At 42.4% G+C, this 15,998-nt stretch overlaps 1 protein-coding gene across 1 annotated transcript; it reads right to left on the minus strand.

Moving 5' to 3' along the window:
* Nucleotides 1–403: 403 nt before the first annotated feature.
* On the minus strand, nucleotides 404–14,853 carry LOC145124321 (luminal-binding protein 1-like). The gene is made up of 3 exons (XM_079059615.1): nucleotides 14,849–14,853; nucleotides 14,042–14,780; nucleotides 404–727 (listed from the first exon to the last, which is right to left on the minus strand). Exons 1-3 carry the CDS (start codon nucleotides 14,851–14,853, stop codon nucleotides 404–406), a joined length of 1,068 nt encoding a protein of 355 aa, XP_078915741.1.
* Between the last annotated feature and the right edge of the window lie 1,145 nt (nucleotides 14,854–15,998).

Below are 15,998 nucleotides of genomic sequence, written 5' to 3' on the forward strand. Positions count from 1 at the left end.
TTCCTCCATGACTAGAATTCCACGAGCCTTCATGAAGTTTTCGGCAGTGTCAGAATACCAAATAGTGTTAACAAATGACTTGAATTTTTTAGTGAGGCTGCTCAGAGTGTACGATACAAAATTACGTTCCAGTACAGGGGATCCATGATTTTCCAAAATATCCGAAATTCCTTTGATCTTAGTATTCGCACATGGTAATGTTTCGTAGTTGATTCTCGAGTTGCATGGCTTTGTGTTCCTTGATGGTGCAAAATAACTCCTCCAATGTTGTCTAAAGGCCATGGGCAGTCACCTTTTTTGTAAGAACCATCCGAAGCAAGGATTGATACAAGGTGCCGTAAATCCAAGACATGGCAACATAGTCAATTTTATTCCATTCTTTGGGATCAACCGCAAGTTATTTTTATTTAGGATCAGAAGTGGCGGGTCTTTCAACAGGTGGGAGAAGGTGATCATCCACACCAAACCCGATACAGTGAGTTTCAAATAGTTCACGCCATAAATCATAGTTCATACGATCAAGATCTAACACAAGAGGGACAACATTCTTGATGTTGATAGTAGAAGAAGGTTTGTTAGAGTCACCTGCCATGATGATAGTGAAGAAACGAAACATAAGAGAAGACTGATGAGAAGTGTTGCCGACGTTGAGAAGAGAATGGAAGGATCGGCTAGGGTTTCTGTGATTAGGCAGATACCATGTTAACACGTTATTTCTCATGGATCTCTGCTCAATTCATTAAACGACATATATACATAAATACATCATGTGGGCCTTAGGCCATATCATACAATATGTATGCGCTATATTAAACTAAGAATAATACAAACCATAATACTAGATAGGTCCACTAACAAAACTATGGTCCCACTACACAGATCGCTCAATATCGTGAGTGTGTAGAGTTTTAATAGATTTTTTGTGTAATTGAAATTTTAGTTTGTAGAAAACGCTTAACTTATAAATCACGCAAATAACATTTTATTACACTCGTTACCTTAACATGTGGGACTTAGAAGTTTGAAAGGATAGAGGGAGTGGTAACACTCCTAACACCTTGTCGCATCACTATTTTTACTGTTATGTCATTTTTTGTTTGCCGCCTTATTATCACCTTATTCTTAGTATTTTATAGGGAGTGGTACCACTCCTAGCACTCTATTTTTTTGGGTAAAAAAAGTTTTTTTGTTTAATAAAATATGTGAAATTAGGTAAAAGAAAAGGGTTTGATCCGGGTCAAAGTGGAAGAAGCCAATCAGATTCAAGCACAATAGTCACTCTCCTCTTTGCAAGCCCTTAGCGAGCACTAGGGGTGGTGTTCCAAACCCTTAGCGAGTCATAGAGGCTGTTTGCTTGGAAAAAAAAATAAACTTTTTAGATCACTTTTTGCTACGTGGCGCAGCTCACGCGCATCACTTGCCCTCTAACAGCAATTTGTTCTTTTCATAGATTTCAGACTACAAAACCTCTGATCGTGTTCTATGCGTCGTAGCACTTGATTTGTCTCTTCAAATCTCTTCAATTTTCATTTTTTCCACGTGAATTTCTTTAGAAATTTGATATAACTTGATTTTTTTTATACTTTAATTTCTTTTTTAACTTTGATTTTTTTTTAAACTTTGATTTATGGATTTGATACAATTTATTTTTATAGTTTCCACAATATTTTATGGCTTCATTAAAATTTTTTTTTTTATATTTTTAATTATTTTTCACAATTTCTTTTAATAATATTTTCAGTTTCAGTTGCATATTTTTTAACATGTGTGATTCTTTTACGAATTTTGTAAACATTGTTTGCAATATTTTTTTAATTTTTTTATTATTTTTTTATGTTCTTTAAAATTCTTTTTTTCTAGAAAACAAACCGATAGCTTCTTTTATATTTTTTGTGCTTTTTTTTAGAAATTTTATATTTTTATTTTTTTTACATGTTCTTTTTAATATTCTTTCAATGTTTTAAAAGTAGAATTATTAAAATTTCGGTATTGAGAACTATTTTTAAGTTTGTAAAAATCAGTTTATTTTAATTTCAGTTTAGTGCAGCAGCTTACAGATGTTGAAAATCAAACTAGCTTCTTATTACAGGTTGCAACCATTTGGCTCACATCTTCTACCGCAGAGGGTTTTTAGAGGTGCTCCACAGACTTCATGAATTTTCTCTTTGAAAAGACAAACAATACCTTAGCATCTCCACTCCCAGTAGCCTTAAAGCACTGGTATGCCCCGTAACAACGACATTATTGCCTACGTGGCTCGGGCATAACGCGATCATCACGAGAAAAACACCACCACTCCTTACTCATTGTTACTTGTGCGTTACTTCTCGAGGTAGTTACGACGGATGAAACGAGCTAAAATTTGACCGTTTTGAACATTGGACCATTTGACTACGGTCAAATTCAAATTAAAAAATTCACTTCTTTATTTTTACTATAAATATAACATTTTATACCATTCTTTCTATAACATTCTCTCTTTCTCTCTATATTGTATAAAATTCCATATTTTCTTGAACGAAAAAAATTGAGCAAAAGCCAAGCATTCCTCCATCAAACCCAAACACACAACCAAACACAACTTCACATCTCGGATTTGCCGGTTATAAAAATTATTCCAACCTCTTATCGTCTCAAGGATCACCACAAATCTCATACCAAGGAGCCTCTTTCAATGCTCGTCTCCTTCAATTCAATTTCCAAACTCACCTTTCATTCAACAAAATCTTTTTGGGCAAAACCCAAATTTACAACAAAATATTTTCCCGACTTTCTCTTCGATGAAAGAAACAACCACCCAACCACCACCACCAACACAACCATCGGTCGAAACACAAACGATAGGTAGTAGGAGAGGGATAGGGAAAGGGAAAGGGAAAGGAAAAGCTATAACAGTTGAAACGGAAAGTGAGGAAGTTCCACAATGGTGGACACTGGAGTAGGAATATTGTAACACCCATAAATTTGAGTCAATTTAAAACATTTTAATTCGTTCAAAAACCATTAAGTTCATACATCTCGTTTTCAAAATGTTTAAACATCAGAGTATCCCCCAGAACCATATTACATAAATCATAAACATGAGGAGCGGTACGATCACGCCTTCGCCTTGCCACGATCTCCTGAAGTACCTGAAACAATACACTGAACTGTAAGCCCGAAAGCTTAGTGAGTCACCCCCAAAATACCAACCACACATAAAAATACTCGTCGACATATCACAAATAGAACAGTCATGCACATCAGGTCTACTGTGTGACTGGTCCGCCCGCACCGGGCCTTCAGTCCACCTGGTCCACCCTCCGAGTCTAGCCATGTACATCGAGTCTACAGTGTGATTTTTCCGCCCGCACCGGGCCTTCAATCCACCTGGTCCACTCTCTGAGTCTACAGTATGACTAGTCCGCCCGCACCGGGCCTTCAGTCGGCCTGGTCCACTCTCCGAGCCTCGGCACGTCTGGTCCGCCCTCTTGGGGCCTTCAGCCTATCCGGACCGCTCGCTGGGCCTTTGGAATATCTGGTCTGCCCTGGGTATGTTGGCCTACAGCACAAAGCAGGACCCGCCTCAACCTAATACCCGTCAAACAACCATGTGCACATAAAACAATTAATCACATAACAAATCCTTAACCAGACAAACAGTCTAACAGATCACATAACATATCAACATCCTAACCAAGATTCCGACCTATCCGGTCACTAGCATAACATTACCCTATATACCGGGTACCGACCTTAACCAGGTCACTAACATAACATTACCCTATATACCGGGTACCGACCTTAACCAGGTCACTAACATAACACCACCCTAAATACCAGGATGCAAATCTAGTAAAGCAATAACATAACAAACAATACCCGGATTTTCATCCGATAAAGGGTCGGCCTTGGTGCCGTAGACCCTGTCGATATAGTGAGGATAACTCACCTGCAATTGCCGACTGAAGAGATACGACCAAGCTGCTCCGACCACCGACACGAACTTCACCACAGCACACTACTAAGGAACCAATACCGAAATTACCAAAATACCCTTGGAAGTCAACTGGTCAACTCTTGGTCAAAGTCAAAGTCCTCAGTCAAAGTCAACCTTCCTGGTTGACTCTACTCGCCGAGTTAGCCCATCGACTCGTCAAGTTCTCATACTCAGAAAACTCCCATAACACGACTCAACTCGCCGAGTCGCCCCAAGACTCGTCGAGTTCAACGATCTCGGAATTCGATCCTGTCCAACTCACTGAGTCGCCAACCGACTCACTAATCCAAAGCTTTAACCAAAAGAGGTTAGGTTCTGCGACCAGACTCGCCGAGTCCAAGAACAGACTCGCCGAGTTGTTCTTCCAACTCGCCGAGTCCGTGCACATGTTCATACAAGTCGTCGAGTACACCCATGTGACTCGCCGTGTCTCTTCAGTTCTCAATCCATACATAGGCTTTTCGAGCCATGCAGGGGCTCCAATCCATAGATCCACTCTTCTACAGCCTAACCCTCACATAAAGTTGCAAACTTTACGTGAAACCAAGGAGATATAAGCCCAAAACACTCTAGGGCTAGGGTTTATGACAAAGGGGCTTCACCAATAACTCTTAGACAGGAGCTTTATGGCATTAAGGACCATCACAACCTTATATCTGGAGTAGCAACCTCAGATCTAAACTCCAAACCCGAAATAGATCTCAAACAAGCTAAGAAACTCCAAATCAACCACCAAGGATGAACCCAAAAAGGAAATAGCTTAAGATAATGGCTCCTTACCTCTGAGATGTGCCCAAACTGATGTAGATCCCAGATCTACACAAGCCCCTTGATGCTAGCCTCTAATTTCTCAAGCTTCTTCCACCAAATTCCTCTTCCAAGCTCCAATCTCCTCAACAATGAAGTCTCATACGAAATTAGGGTTTTCTAGAACTCTCTGGGGGATTAGGAGGCTGGGAGGAGGACATAAAGTCCTTTAAATAGGGTGCAACCCTCGGGATTAGGGTTTCCTCATTCCAGCACCAACTCGTCGAGTACATCTTCCGACTGGGCGAGTTGGCCACTTAACCCGCGATCAAATCCCGCTCCGACTCGACGAGTAACATACCTACTCGTCGAGTAGCTTCCTTAATTTACACTTAGTACCCTTCAAATTCTTGCTTCTGAACTTGGGATGTTACAATTCTCCCCCACTTAAATTAGGCTTCGTCCTCGAAGCCTGCGGCAACACAAACTTCCGGATGACTCCCACAATGCATCCACTGATCTCAAACCGACCCAGATTCCTTCAAACACTGTTATCGAATCTCTAAAATCCATCTCTTCCCTTGCAGGTCCTGATAACTGCTTCAAGCCAGCCACCGACTTCTTTTCTATGATGACAACACTCATCAACTAAGTGCCACCAGAAGACACTACCTTACTTACGTCTTAGACATTCATTCGCCACCTGCGAAAACTGGATACCATTCTAAACCACCGGGTCTTGACCCAGTATTAAATCGCTATCTTTCGCCCAACTGGCGCTACCTCTATTAACTTGCACCGATAGAAACTCATCACGTTTCCTCCCTGGATCAATTCCCTTATCGCACTGACATGATGGAACATTTCACAGCTTCCGAGCAACCCTCCTGAACACCCAACTATAACGTTCATACACATCGTACCTGGACCAATCAGCCTCGGGCTGGAAGACCAGGCACGCCTACGATGGTCCAGCCATCCCTAGGATGGAAGACCACTACATCCATAGCTCATGACCACAACCATAATTCGGAATCCAAGGATCTACCCTTGCATCACTTCCGAGCTCCCTTGACTCCGCGTCAGTGTTAACCGTTCCACAACCTCAACGGGCATCCAACTCGTATGTGCTTCCATACATCTGGTACAATCCTAGTGCTTACTACCAAGCACTTTCGATCATCCATTTACTTCACTGCCTTCCTTTAAGAGGACCCAAACTCCTTCCGGAGCTACATACCTTTCCTTTCTAGGAAGTCTACTCAACAACCCTTACCGCACCTATAAGTGCCACTGAGCTAAACTCCACTCTACACTATCCATGTAGAGCAACCGCTATTCTCAAACTCCCATATACTCCGAATCCGATCACATAACTAACAAGGCCCACGCACGGCCTCCAGCCAACTCCATCGTCATGATCAATACTTGGGGCTAGACCATATCGATTACTATTGCATGGCGACATATTCACTCATTCTCCGCATACAAATCTACTAACACATCCAGAGTCTTCAGCATGACTGAACCGCCTTACCAGGCCTTCAGCCTATCTGGACCACTCTCAGAACCTTCAGCATGTCTGGACCGCCCTCCTGGGCCTTCAGCCTGTCTGGACCGTTCCCTGAGCCTTCGGTCTGACTGGTACGCCTTCCGGCCTTCAGTCTATCCGGACCGCTCAAAACTGTCGTACGTCACCCTGAACCATCCTTCCCGGGAATCTCTCCCATGCAGTCTTACGTCACCCTGAACCATCCTTCCCGGGAATCTCTCCCATGCAGTCTGTTCTAGCCCTCTTGGGGTTCCGAACTCCAGTTCCGTTCCTGGAATCCTTTCCATGGCCTAACCCATGCCTCACATCGACCAACTACCTCACCTGAAACCATGGTCTGTTTCCTGCCCCACTTGTCTATCACTTGCTCCAATCATGCCACACTCTCGGCTAACAACACTGATGAATCTAAACAGCTAACCAACCCTGAATACTTGCTGTTTTCACCGGAGAATTTTCCAATTCTCCCCCACTTAGTCTACCAACTACTAACTTCCGCTGACAAACCGGCATAACTCGATCGACCTTACTTGATAAAGTTTCCCCTTCACCAGGAACCAATTCTCTCAGGAGTGAGCAACCTCCACAGTACACTCTCCTGTCATCGTACATCCCGAACTCCAAGGAAGTTCGAATCTCAACTGAACACTTCTCGCATCGCAGTTGCTATTCCTAGCAACGAGATCATAAACCTTATCTTTCGACGAAGAATCCTCCTGAACGCTAACCAACTACAACTCCTAACTATTAAGATCCTCAACCATACTACGAAACATGCGGAACAATGCAGACAGATTTACAATACCATACAAATAACAAGATAACAAGATGGAAACATACCCGCAACTGCATCAGGCTCTTCCCTGACCTCCTTTGTTGTAAGTTGGAATGCGCGTCCCTGAGCCCTCGGAGGCTCCGCTCCACCCTGACCCCCGCCATTAATCCTCAAAGTGGCCGGTGCCGGAGCCTGCACCGATCCTGCAGCAAACTATGGGCAGTTGGCCCTCAAGTGTCCAACCTGATGGCAATGATAACAAATCCTCATATCCTGCACCGGGGTCGACTGACGGCAATTCCTCGCATAATGCCCCTATTTCCCGCACTTGCGACACGCACCACCGGATCTGCAAACTCTGGCATGACCCTTCCCACACTTCTCACAAGTGTGTCTGCTCTGACCTCCAACCCTAAAGTCAACGGTTTTGGACCGTTTCGGTGCAAGCTGCGACTGCACCGGGGCCTGCCTCTGCTCTCGCAACTGCAACTCAATCTCCAACTCACGCCGCCTGGCGGCCTCCTGCAACTCTAACAAGGTATCACACCTCTGTGTGGAGACAAACTGTCGAATATCCCTCTTGAGCATACTCAAATATCGGGTCATCTGAGCCTGCTCCGAAGCAAACTCCGGGCAAAACATCGCCCTCTCGGTAAACATCCTGGTGATCTCCGTCACCGACTCTGAATCATGTTTCAGCTCCAGGAACTCATGAGCCAACCTCTCTCTCTCAACTTGCGGAACATAATGAGTACTGAACATCTCCTGGAACTGATCCCAAGTAACCGCAGCCCGCTGCGCATCAGAATAAGATCCCGTAGTCAACCTCCACCAATCCTTCGCCCCAAGCCTCAAAAGGTTCAAAGCACACCTCACCCTCTGATCAGCAGGGCATGAACACGTGAAGAAACATCCCTCCACGTCTGACAACCATCTCATAGCAACGATCGGATCATGAACTCCATCAAAGGTAGGGGGCTTCGTATTATCGAAGTCCCGATACTGAAAACCTCGACCGGTTCCTCCCCCTGCCGCTGCTACAGCCGCTGTAGCTGCCGCGGCAGCCGTCTCCGCAAGAGCTGCATAGCGCTCATCAAAGTACTCAACCATGGCGGTCTTGATCGACCCACACATCTCTGGCAACTCAGCCCTGAACATGGCAGCAACCTCATCATGCAGGATCTCACGCATCCGGGCATCCAACTCATCCGTACTCATCTGACCAATGACCTCGGGTGGTACTGATCTATCCCGATCACCCTCTCCTGATCCCGATCCCGAACCAGATCCTGCCCCGAGACGTCTCGTAATCGCCATACTGAAATACCCAAAAAGACCCTTAGACACGTCACATACCTACCCGGGGAACTATCTCATAACTGATACCCTAGAGAGTTGTGACTTCCTTGATACGCGTATGGGTCCTGTGCTTTTAGTAGTACGGGCCCATACTACCTTCCAGACCTACCCATATTTGTCCCAAGTATCACCACAACACTCTAACCATATATATACACACACACACTCAATCCTCACTCCTAGAGGAAAGCTGAATATCTCATATAAGGAAAACCCTAGGCTAGTAGGCATCACATAATCAGGCAATTCTATCATGAAATTCCTGAAATTTTCTAGCCTATTACTAGCATGTTGTTCTAACATATTACATAATCAAATAACTTGTATGGTATTTTGGGGTCTACTTACTGGCTCTGGCTGATCGTACCCTCTACATCCTCCTTTACTTATTTCGAAAACCTTTTGAAAACCATTTTGAAAATCCCTCAAAACCAAGGCTCTGATACCAACTTGTAACACCCATAAAATTGAGCCAATTTAAAACATTTTAATTCGTTCAAAAACCATTAAGTTCATACATCTCGTTTTCAAAATGTTTAAACATCAGAGTATCCCCCAGAACCATATTACATAAATCATAAACATGAGGAGCGGTACGATCACGCCCTCGCCTTGCCACGATCTCCTGAAGTACCTGAAACAATACACTGAACTGTAAGCCTGAAAGCTTAGTGAGTCACCCCCAAAATACCAACCACACATAAACATACTCGTCGACATATCACAAATAGAACAACCATGCACATCGGGTCTACTGTGTGACTGGTCCGCCCGCACCGGGCCTTCAGTCCACCTGGTCCACCCTCCGAGTCTAGCCATGTACATCGAGTCTACAGTTTGATTGGTCCGCCCGCACCGGGCCTTCAATCCACCTGGTCCACTCTCTGAGTGTACAGTATGACTGGTCCGCCCGCACCGGGCCTTCAGTCGGCCTGGTCCATTCTCCGAGCCTCGGCACGTCTGTCCGCCCTCTTGGGGCCTTCAGCCTATCCGGACCGCTCGCTGGGCCTTCGGAATATCCGGTCCGCCCTGGGTATGTTGGCCTACAGCATAAAGCAAGACCCGCCTCAACCCAACCCCCGTCAAACAACCATGTGCACATAAAACAATTAATCACATAACAAATCCTTAACCAGACAAACAGTCTAACAGATCACATAGCATATCAACATCCTAACCAGGATTCCGACCTATCCGCTCACTAGCATAACATTACCCTATATACCAGGTACCGACCTTAACCAGGTCACTAACATAACATTACCCTATATACCGGGTACCGACCTTAACCAGGTCACTAACATAACACCACCCTAAACACCAGGATGTAAATCTAGCAAAGCAATAACATAACAAACAAAACAGTCTAACAGATCACATAGCATATCAACATCCTAACCAGGATTCCGACCTATCCGCTCACTAGCATAACATTACCCTATATACCAGGTACCGACCTTAACCAGGTCACTAACATAACATTACCCTATATACCGGGTACCGACCTTAACCAGGTCACTAACATAACACCACCCTAAACACCAGGATGTAAATCTAGCAAAGCAATAACATAACAAACAATACCAGGATTTCCATCCGATAAAGGGTCAGCCTTGGTGCTGTAGACCCTCTCGATATAGTGAGGATAACTCACCTGCAATTGCCGACTGGAGAGATACGACCAAGCTGCTCCGACCACCGACACGAACTTCACCACATCACACTACTAAGGAACCAATACCGAAATTACCAAAATACACTTGGAAGTCAACTGGTCAACTCTTGGTCAAAGTCAAAGTCCTTAGTCAAAGTCAACCTTCCTGATTGACTCTACTCGCCGAGTTAACCCGTCGACTCGTCGAGTTCTCATACTCAGAAAACTCCCATAACACGACTCAACTCGCCGATTCGCCCCAAGACTCGTCGACTGCAACGATCTCGGAATTCCATCCTGCCCAACTCACTGAGTCGCCAACCGACTCACTAATCCAAAGCTTTTACCAAAAGAGGTTGGGTTCTGCGACCAGACTCGCCGAGTCCAAGACAATCTTCAACAGACTCGTCGAGTTGTTCTTCCAACTCGCCGAGTCAATGCACATGTTCATACAACTCGTCGAGTACACCCATGTGACTCGCCGAGTCTCTTTAGTTCTCAATCCATACATAGGCTTTTCGAGCCATGCAGGGGCTCCAATCCATAGATCCACTCTTCTACAGCCTAACCCTCACATAAAGTTGCAAACTTTACGTGAAACCAAGGAGATATAAGCCCAAAACACTCTAGGGCTAGGGTTTATGACAAAGGGGCTTCACCAATAACTCTTAGACAAGAGCTTTATGGCATTAAGGACCATCACAAGCTTAGATCTGGAGTAGCAACCTCAGATCTAAACTCCAAACCCAAAATAGATCTCAAACCAGCTAAGGAACTCCAAATCAACCACCAAGGATGAACCCAAAAAGGAAATAGCTTAAGATAATGGCTCCTTACCTCTGAGATGTGCCCAAACTGATGTAGATCCCAGATCTAGACAAGCCCCTTGATGCCAACCTCTAATTTCTCAAGCTCCTTCCACCAAATTCCTCTTCCAAGCTCCAATCTCCTCAACAATGAAGTCTCACACGAAATTAGGGTTTGCTGGAACTCTTTGGGGGATTAGGAGGCTGAGAGGATGACATAAAGTCCTTTAAATAGGGTGCAACCCTCGGGATTAGGGTTTCCTCATTCCAGCACCAACTCGTCGAGTACATCTTCCGACTCGGCGAGTTGGCCACTTAACCCGCGATCAAATCCCGCTCCAACTCGACGAGTAGCATACCTACTCGTCGAGTAGCTTCCTTAATTTACACTTAGCACCCTTCAATTTCTTGCTCCCGAACTTGGGATGTTACAAATATGCTTTGATTGCGACATGGTGTAGTACTTCAAAAGACGAACTCTGCGGAAATGATACGAAGAAATGTGCTAATTGGGAGGTGGTGCGTAAAAATTCCACGCTATGTTAAAGAAAAAAACTGTATCGCAATACAGACACGCTAAGCAGCAAATGGAGTCAGATAACTAAGCGGCGCACAAAATTCAATGATATTTACACCAGGCTTTCAGGCACAACAATAGAGTGGAACCAATGACTTTGATTTGTTCAAATCTGCAAAAGAATAATATCGAATCATAATGGGACATGTGTTCGAGTTTGAGAAATCATACGAGTTGGTGAGAGCGGATCCAAAGTGGAATAAAACTCCTAAATGTCTAAGGTTCAATCCAAACGAATGAGAAATTCCAGTTCATTTGACGTTTCGGACGCGCAAACTCATATCGAACACCGAGACGGATGATATTTCGGATGATGTCGAGGCGATCTCTGCACCGTCTGCACACGACAAAGCAAGGCGCACTGCAAAACAGGTAGAAGAGGTTGAGGCGAAAACAAGAGATATGGCGGAAATGAAAGCGAAGTTCGATAAGCACAACTTATTGCAAAAAGAAAAGATTGAGTTTAAACGTCGGACACTTGGGGTTCCTTGAAAGGCATGCACGAGAGGAAAGGGGGCAACACGAGCAAGAACAAATGACGAACCATTTGACGATGCTTCTTACTAGTGAGGAAGATTTGTCGCCCTGAGGTTTATGAATGATAGAATCTTCAAAAAAATATTTACGCAATGAGTGTCGTGTTACGTATTTAAATTAGGACTATCTTTTTTTTTTTTTGATGTCATTTTTAGGAATTAATGTTATGTTTTATTTAGGATTTAAATTTTATGTGTTTTTAGTTTTTAAATATTATTTGTTATTTAAATATGTTTGTTTTATAAAAATATATTTGTTTTAATTAAAAAAACTCGAAAAAAATAATAAAAAAGAAATTATGAAATGGAAAATAATGTGTGTTATAACATGTTATAATATGGTGACTATTTCCTCATTTGGTGTTATAACACTATTGGTGGTGTGGCATGTGAGATGACACCAAAATGGTGTCATAGCATGTTGTACATGTTGCCCATACCCAATGCATCAATGTATTTTATATAGAGGTTTTTATATAGAGGTGTCATGTAATACTTTCTTATTCATCCAAACAGAAATTTCATTTGAAACAGAATTCAAGATCCAGGATCAACATTGTTCTGCTCAGTTTTCTCCGATTAAAGGTTAAGACACTACTTAATCTTGGACTATGGGAGCTGTGTAAGAAAAACGGATCGTTGCTATTGGCAACACTAGCTCCAGCAGATAAGTTAAGTTGGTTGATTCAAACATTGATTGAAAGGATTCAAAAGTGATTACAGATTCAGATTTAGAATGAACTGTGATAGGAATCCAGAATTAATTGGCCCAAATTATTAAGGCCAGAGTCATGTCTAAAAGGCCCAATATGGGGTAAAACAGGAAATAACTTAAGTCGTAGGTTTCCAATCTCATATTGACAATCAAATGTGTTCTCTTGGCTCTACTCCTCTTTTATATACGTGAAGTTCTCGTTGCGCCTATGGATTGATTTGCTTTTGGACCAGAGTTCTATGGACTAGACCCTCATAGTCATAGATGTATCCGGGACAAAACATTGTACTCCAGCATTCACGGCACTCCTTATCAGCGTATTGCCCATAGTTATGAATCTCTCACCTGAAATCAATTTCAATTCGATTTGCCACACCATTTAGCGGGTTTAAATAAACCTTCGTTTCAAGGAAAAAGCAATAGTTTTTCTCCTGGATCACGACCTTCTTGTGGGACTGATTTCACAGAAGCGATTCAGTGTAACCGGGGTGTTAAGAATAAAATGGAAAGAAAGAAGGAAAAAGGGGTTAAGTTTTTCTTGTGGGAAGCAATTGGGTTATCTTCACAGTTGCACTGAGGGAAAATTTAGGATACTAATAGCGGGAAAGGGTGAGTCCAGCACATCAAAAGGTGGCAATTGCTATCTTGAATCAATTGCTCAAGAGGAAGTCCAAATTCCAATGGGCATCCATGCAAATTTAGAATTCTCTGGCTTATTTGTTGTTGTGGCATATGAAGGTGAAACTTTGAAGTTTAAAGGGGGATGTAAGATGTTGGGATATTCTGGTAGTGATGGTGGAGAATTTTTTGAGCTTGGATACAAGACATTTAATTTGTAGAAGGTCTTAGGAAGGAATTTGCTCAAAACCTCGTGTAAGCTTGATCATATCAGGGACAAGTTTGAGATATGTTTGGGGTATCAAGGAGTTTCTTTGTTAATCAATTTCATCTTCTTCTTCCCTAAATAATCTTTGCTCTCACTTCATTAAACCCTAATTTTCGGTTTCTCATCAGAGTTTCAATACTTTTCTGTTTATTTTCTTTCGTTCTCACCTAGATACAATTATTCACGAATGTACGAAAACGAAATAAGCGTTTCATATGAAAATTTTGTGCTATATACATACGTAACAAACTTGAAAAAAAAAGGAGAAATAAATCTCATTCATACACTCATGATGAAATCAAAATCATTGCTTAATGTTGAACAATGTCCAACTCTTATTGAAAAATAAAAACAAGCCCATAGCTTATAATAAAAGCATTACTACCACGTTACCACTCGTTGTCCACCATCGACAAATCTTACTTCACAAGTTGGGCAATGATTGGAACACATACCTTTTCCAGCTCATTTAGTGTTTTCTCATACTTATCCACATATGCAAGCTTGCTTAGATCAAGAATGTGTCTTGCGTTCTTTATGACATTTTCCATTTTTTCCAATTCTTCCTTGTGGATCTTTGTGTTATCAATGCTTCCAATGCTTTTAATTTTGGGCTTCACGTCGTAAATGTATTCCTCCAACACATTATGTGCAAAAACCTTCTTTTTATACTCCTCATCATTAAGTTTGTACTTTTCAGCATCTTTCAACATTTTTTCGATCTCTTCCTTTGAATGTCTCTGCTTGTCATCGCTGATTCTAATCTTTTTCTTTTGGCGAGTGGTTAACTCCTCAGCCGAGCAATTTAAAATCTCATTAACATCAATTTCAGAGACCACATTTATCCTTGATTTACCCTTTAGTGCAACTGGTACTGCAACTTGAAATTTCCCTAACCAGTCATTATCTATAGCTCTACTTCTCTCACCTTGATAGACATTAAAAGTTATACTACTTTGCTTATCCATACTAGGAAAATATATTCTTTCCTTTTTGACTAGTATTGGGGAATTTCTTTTGATTATAACAGATAAAGAGCCATCATGCAGATTTACACCAAGTGAAAGAGGAACAACATCCAACAACACTAAGTTCTTCACTTTTTGATTCCTTTCACCACTTAACTTTGCAGTAAGAACTGCTGCACCATATGCAACCCCTTCATCAGCATGGATTTTCTTAGAAGGCTCTTTCCTGTTGAAGAAGTCTTTCAACAATTGTTGTATTTTGGGTATCCTAGTTGACCCACCAACAAGTAGTACCTCATTTACATCTTTCTTGTTTTTTCACTATCACCCAAACATTTCTCCACCAACTATATGCACTTACTAAATAAATTTCCATTAAGATCTTCAAATTTTGCACGAGTTATTCTCATAGATAAATCAACACCCTAATGCAAACCATCAATTTCGATAGTAGTTTCAGTATTTGAAGAGAGAGTTCCATTTTCTTTTTCACAAGCTACCCTCAACCGCCCCATTGCTTTTATGTTCCCACTCATGTCTGTCTTGTGCCTTTGGTTGAATTGCATCATAAAATGGTCCACCATTGTGTTATCAAAATCTTGACCACCTTAATGAGTGTCACCGGAAACAGCCTTCAGTGTTGTCCTACCATTGTTATTAATTGTGGCAAGAGAGACATCAAATGTACCACCACCCAAATCAAACATGAGCACATTTATGTTGTGAGTTATATCAGTTTTCATGTCGAATCCGTAAGTGATTGCAGCTGAGGTAGGTTCATTGATTATTTGTAGAAGATTAAGTCTCGTAACATGGCCATGATCTTTTGTGGTTTTGTAACATCCCGAATTCAGGAATATAAGTTCGGGGTGCTAAGTGTAAATAAAGAAGTAGACTCGACGAGTAGGTATCTTAACTCGCCGAGTCGAAGCGGGTGTTGGGCACGTGTTAAGTGACCCGACTCGCCGAGTCGGCGGCTGGACTCGATGAGTCAGTACTGGGAAGAGAAAACCCTAAATTTTAGGGTTTGCATCCTATTTAAAGGACCTTATGTCCTCACCCCCAGCCTCCTTGTTACCCCTTGAAAGTCAGTAAACCCTAAAATCGTGTGTGAGCCATTGGTGAGAGTTTTGAGCTTTGAAAGGTGATTCTAGTGAAGGAAGCTTGTAGATCAAGAGGCTAGCATCAAGGAATTCGTGTAGATCCAGAATCTACTGTAGCTTGGGCACGCTTTGGAGGTAACCAGCTGTTACCTTGACCTCTTTTCTTCTAGAATCATTCATATGTGAAGACTAGGGTTTTCTTTAGCTATTCATGAAGGGATTATGGTATGGGAGCTAGATCTGAAGTTGAAACTTCAGATCTGAACCTCTTTTAAGACCTAAGTCCATAAAGTTTCCAGCCCTTGCAAGGAAGAGACTCTCCTAAGGTTTAAAGCTCCATT

Source organism: Lactuca virosa, chromosome 1 (genome assembly GCF_052849685.1).
Source record: "Lactuca virosa cultivar CGN04683 chromosome 1, Lactuca_virosa_CGN04683_v6, whole genome shotgun sequence".
NCBI lineage: Eukaryota > Viridiplantae > Streptophyta > Magnoliopsida > Asterales > Asteraceae > Lactuca > Lactuca virosa.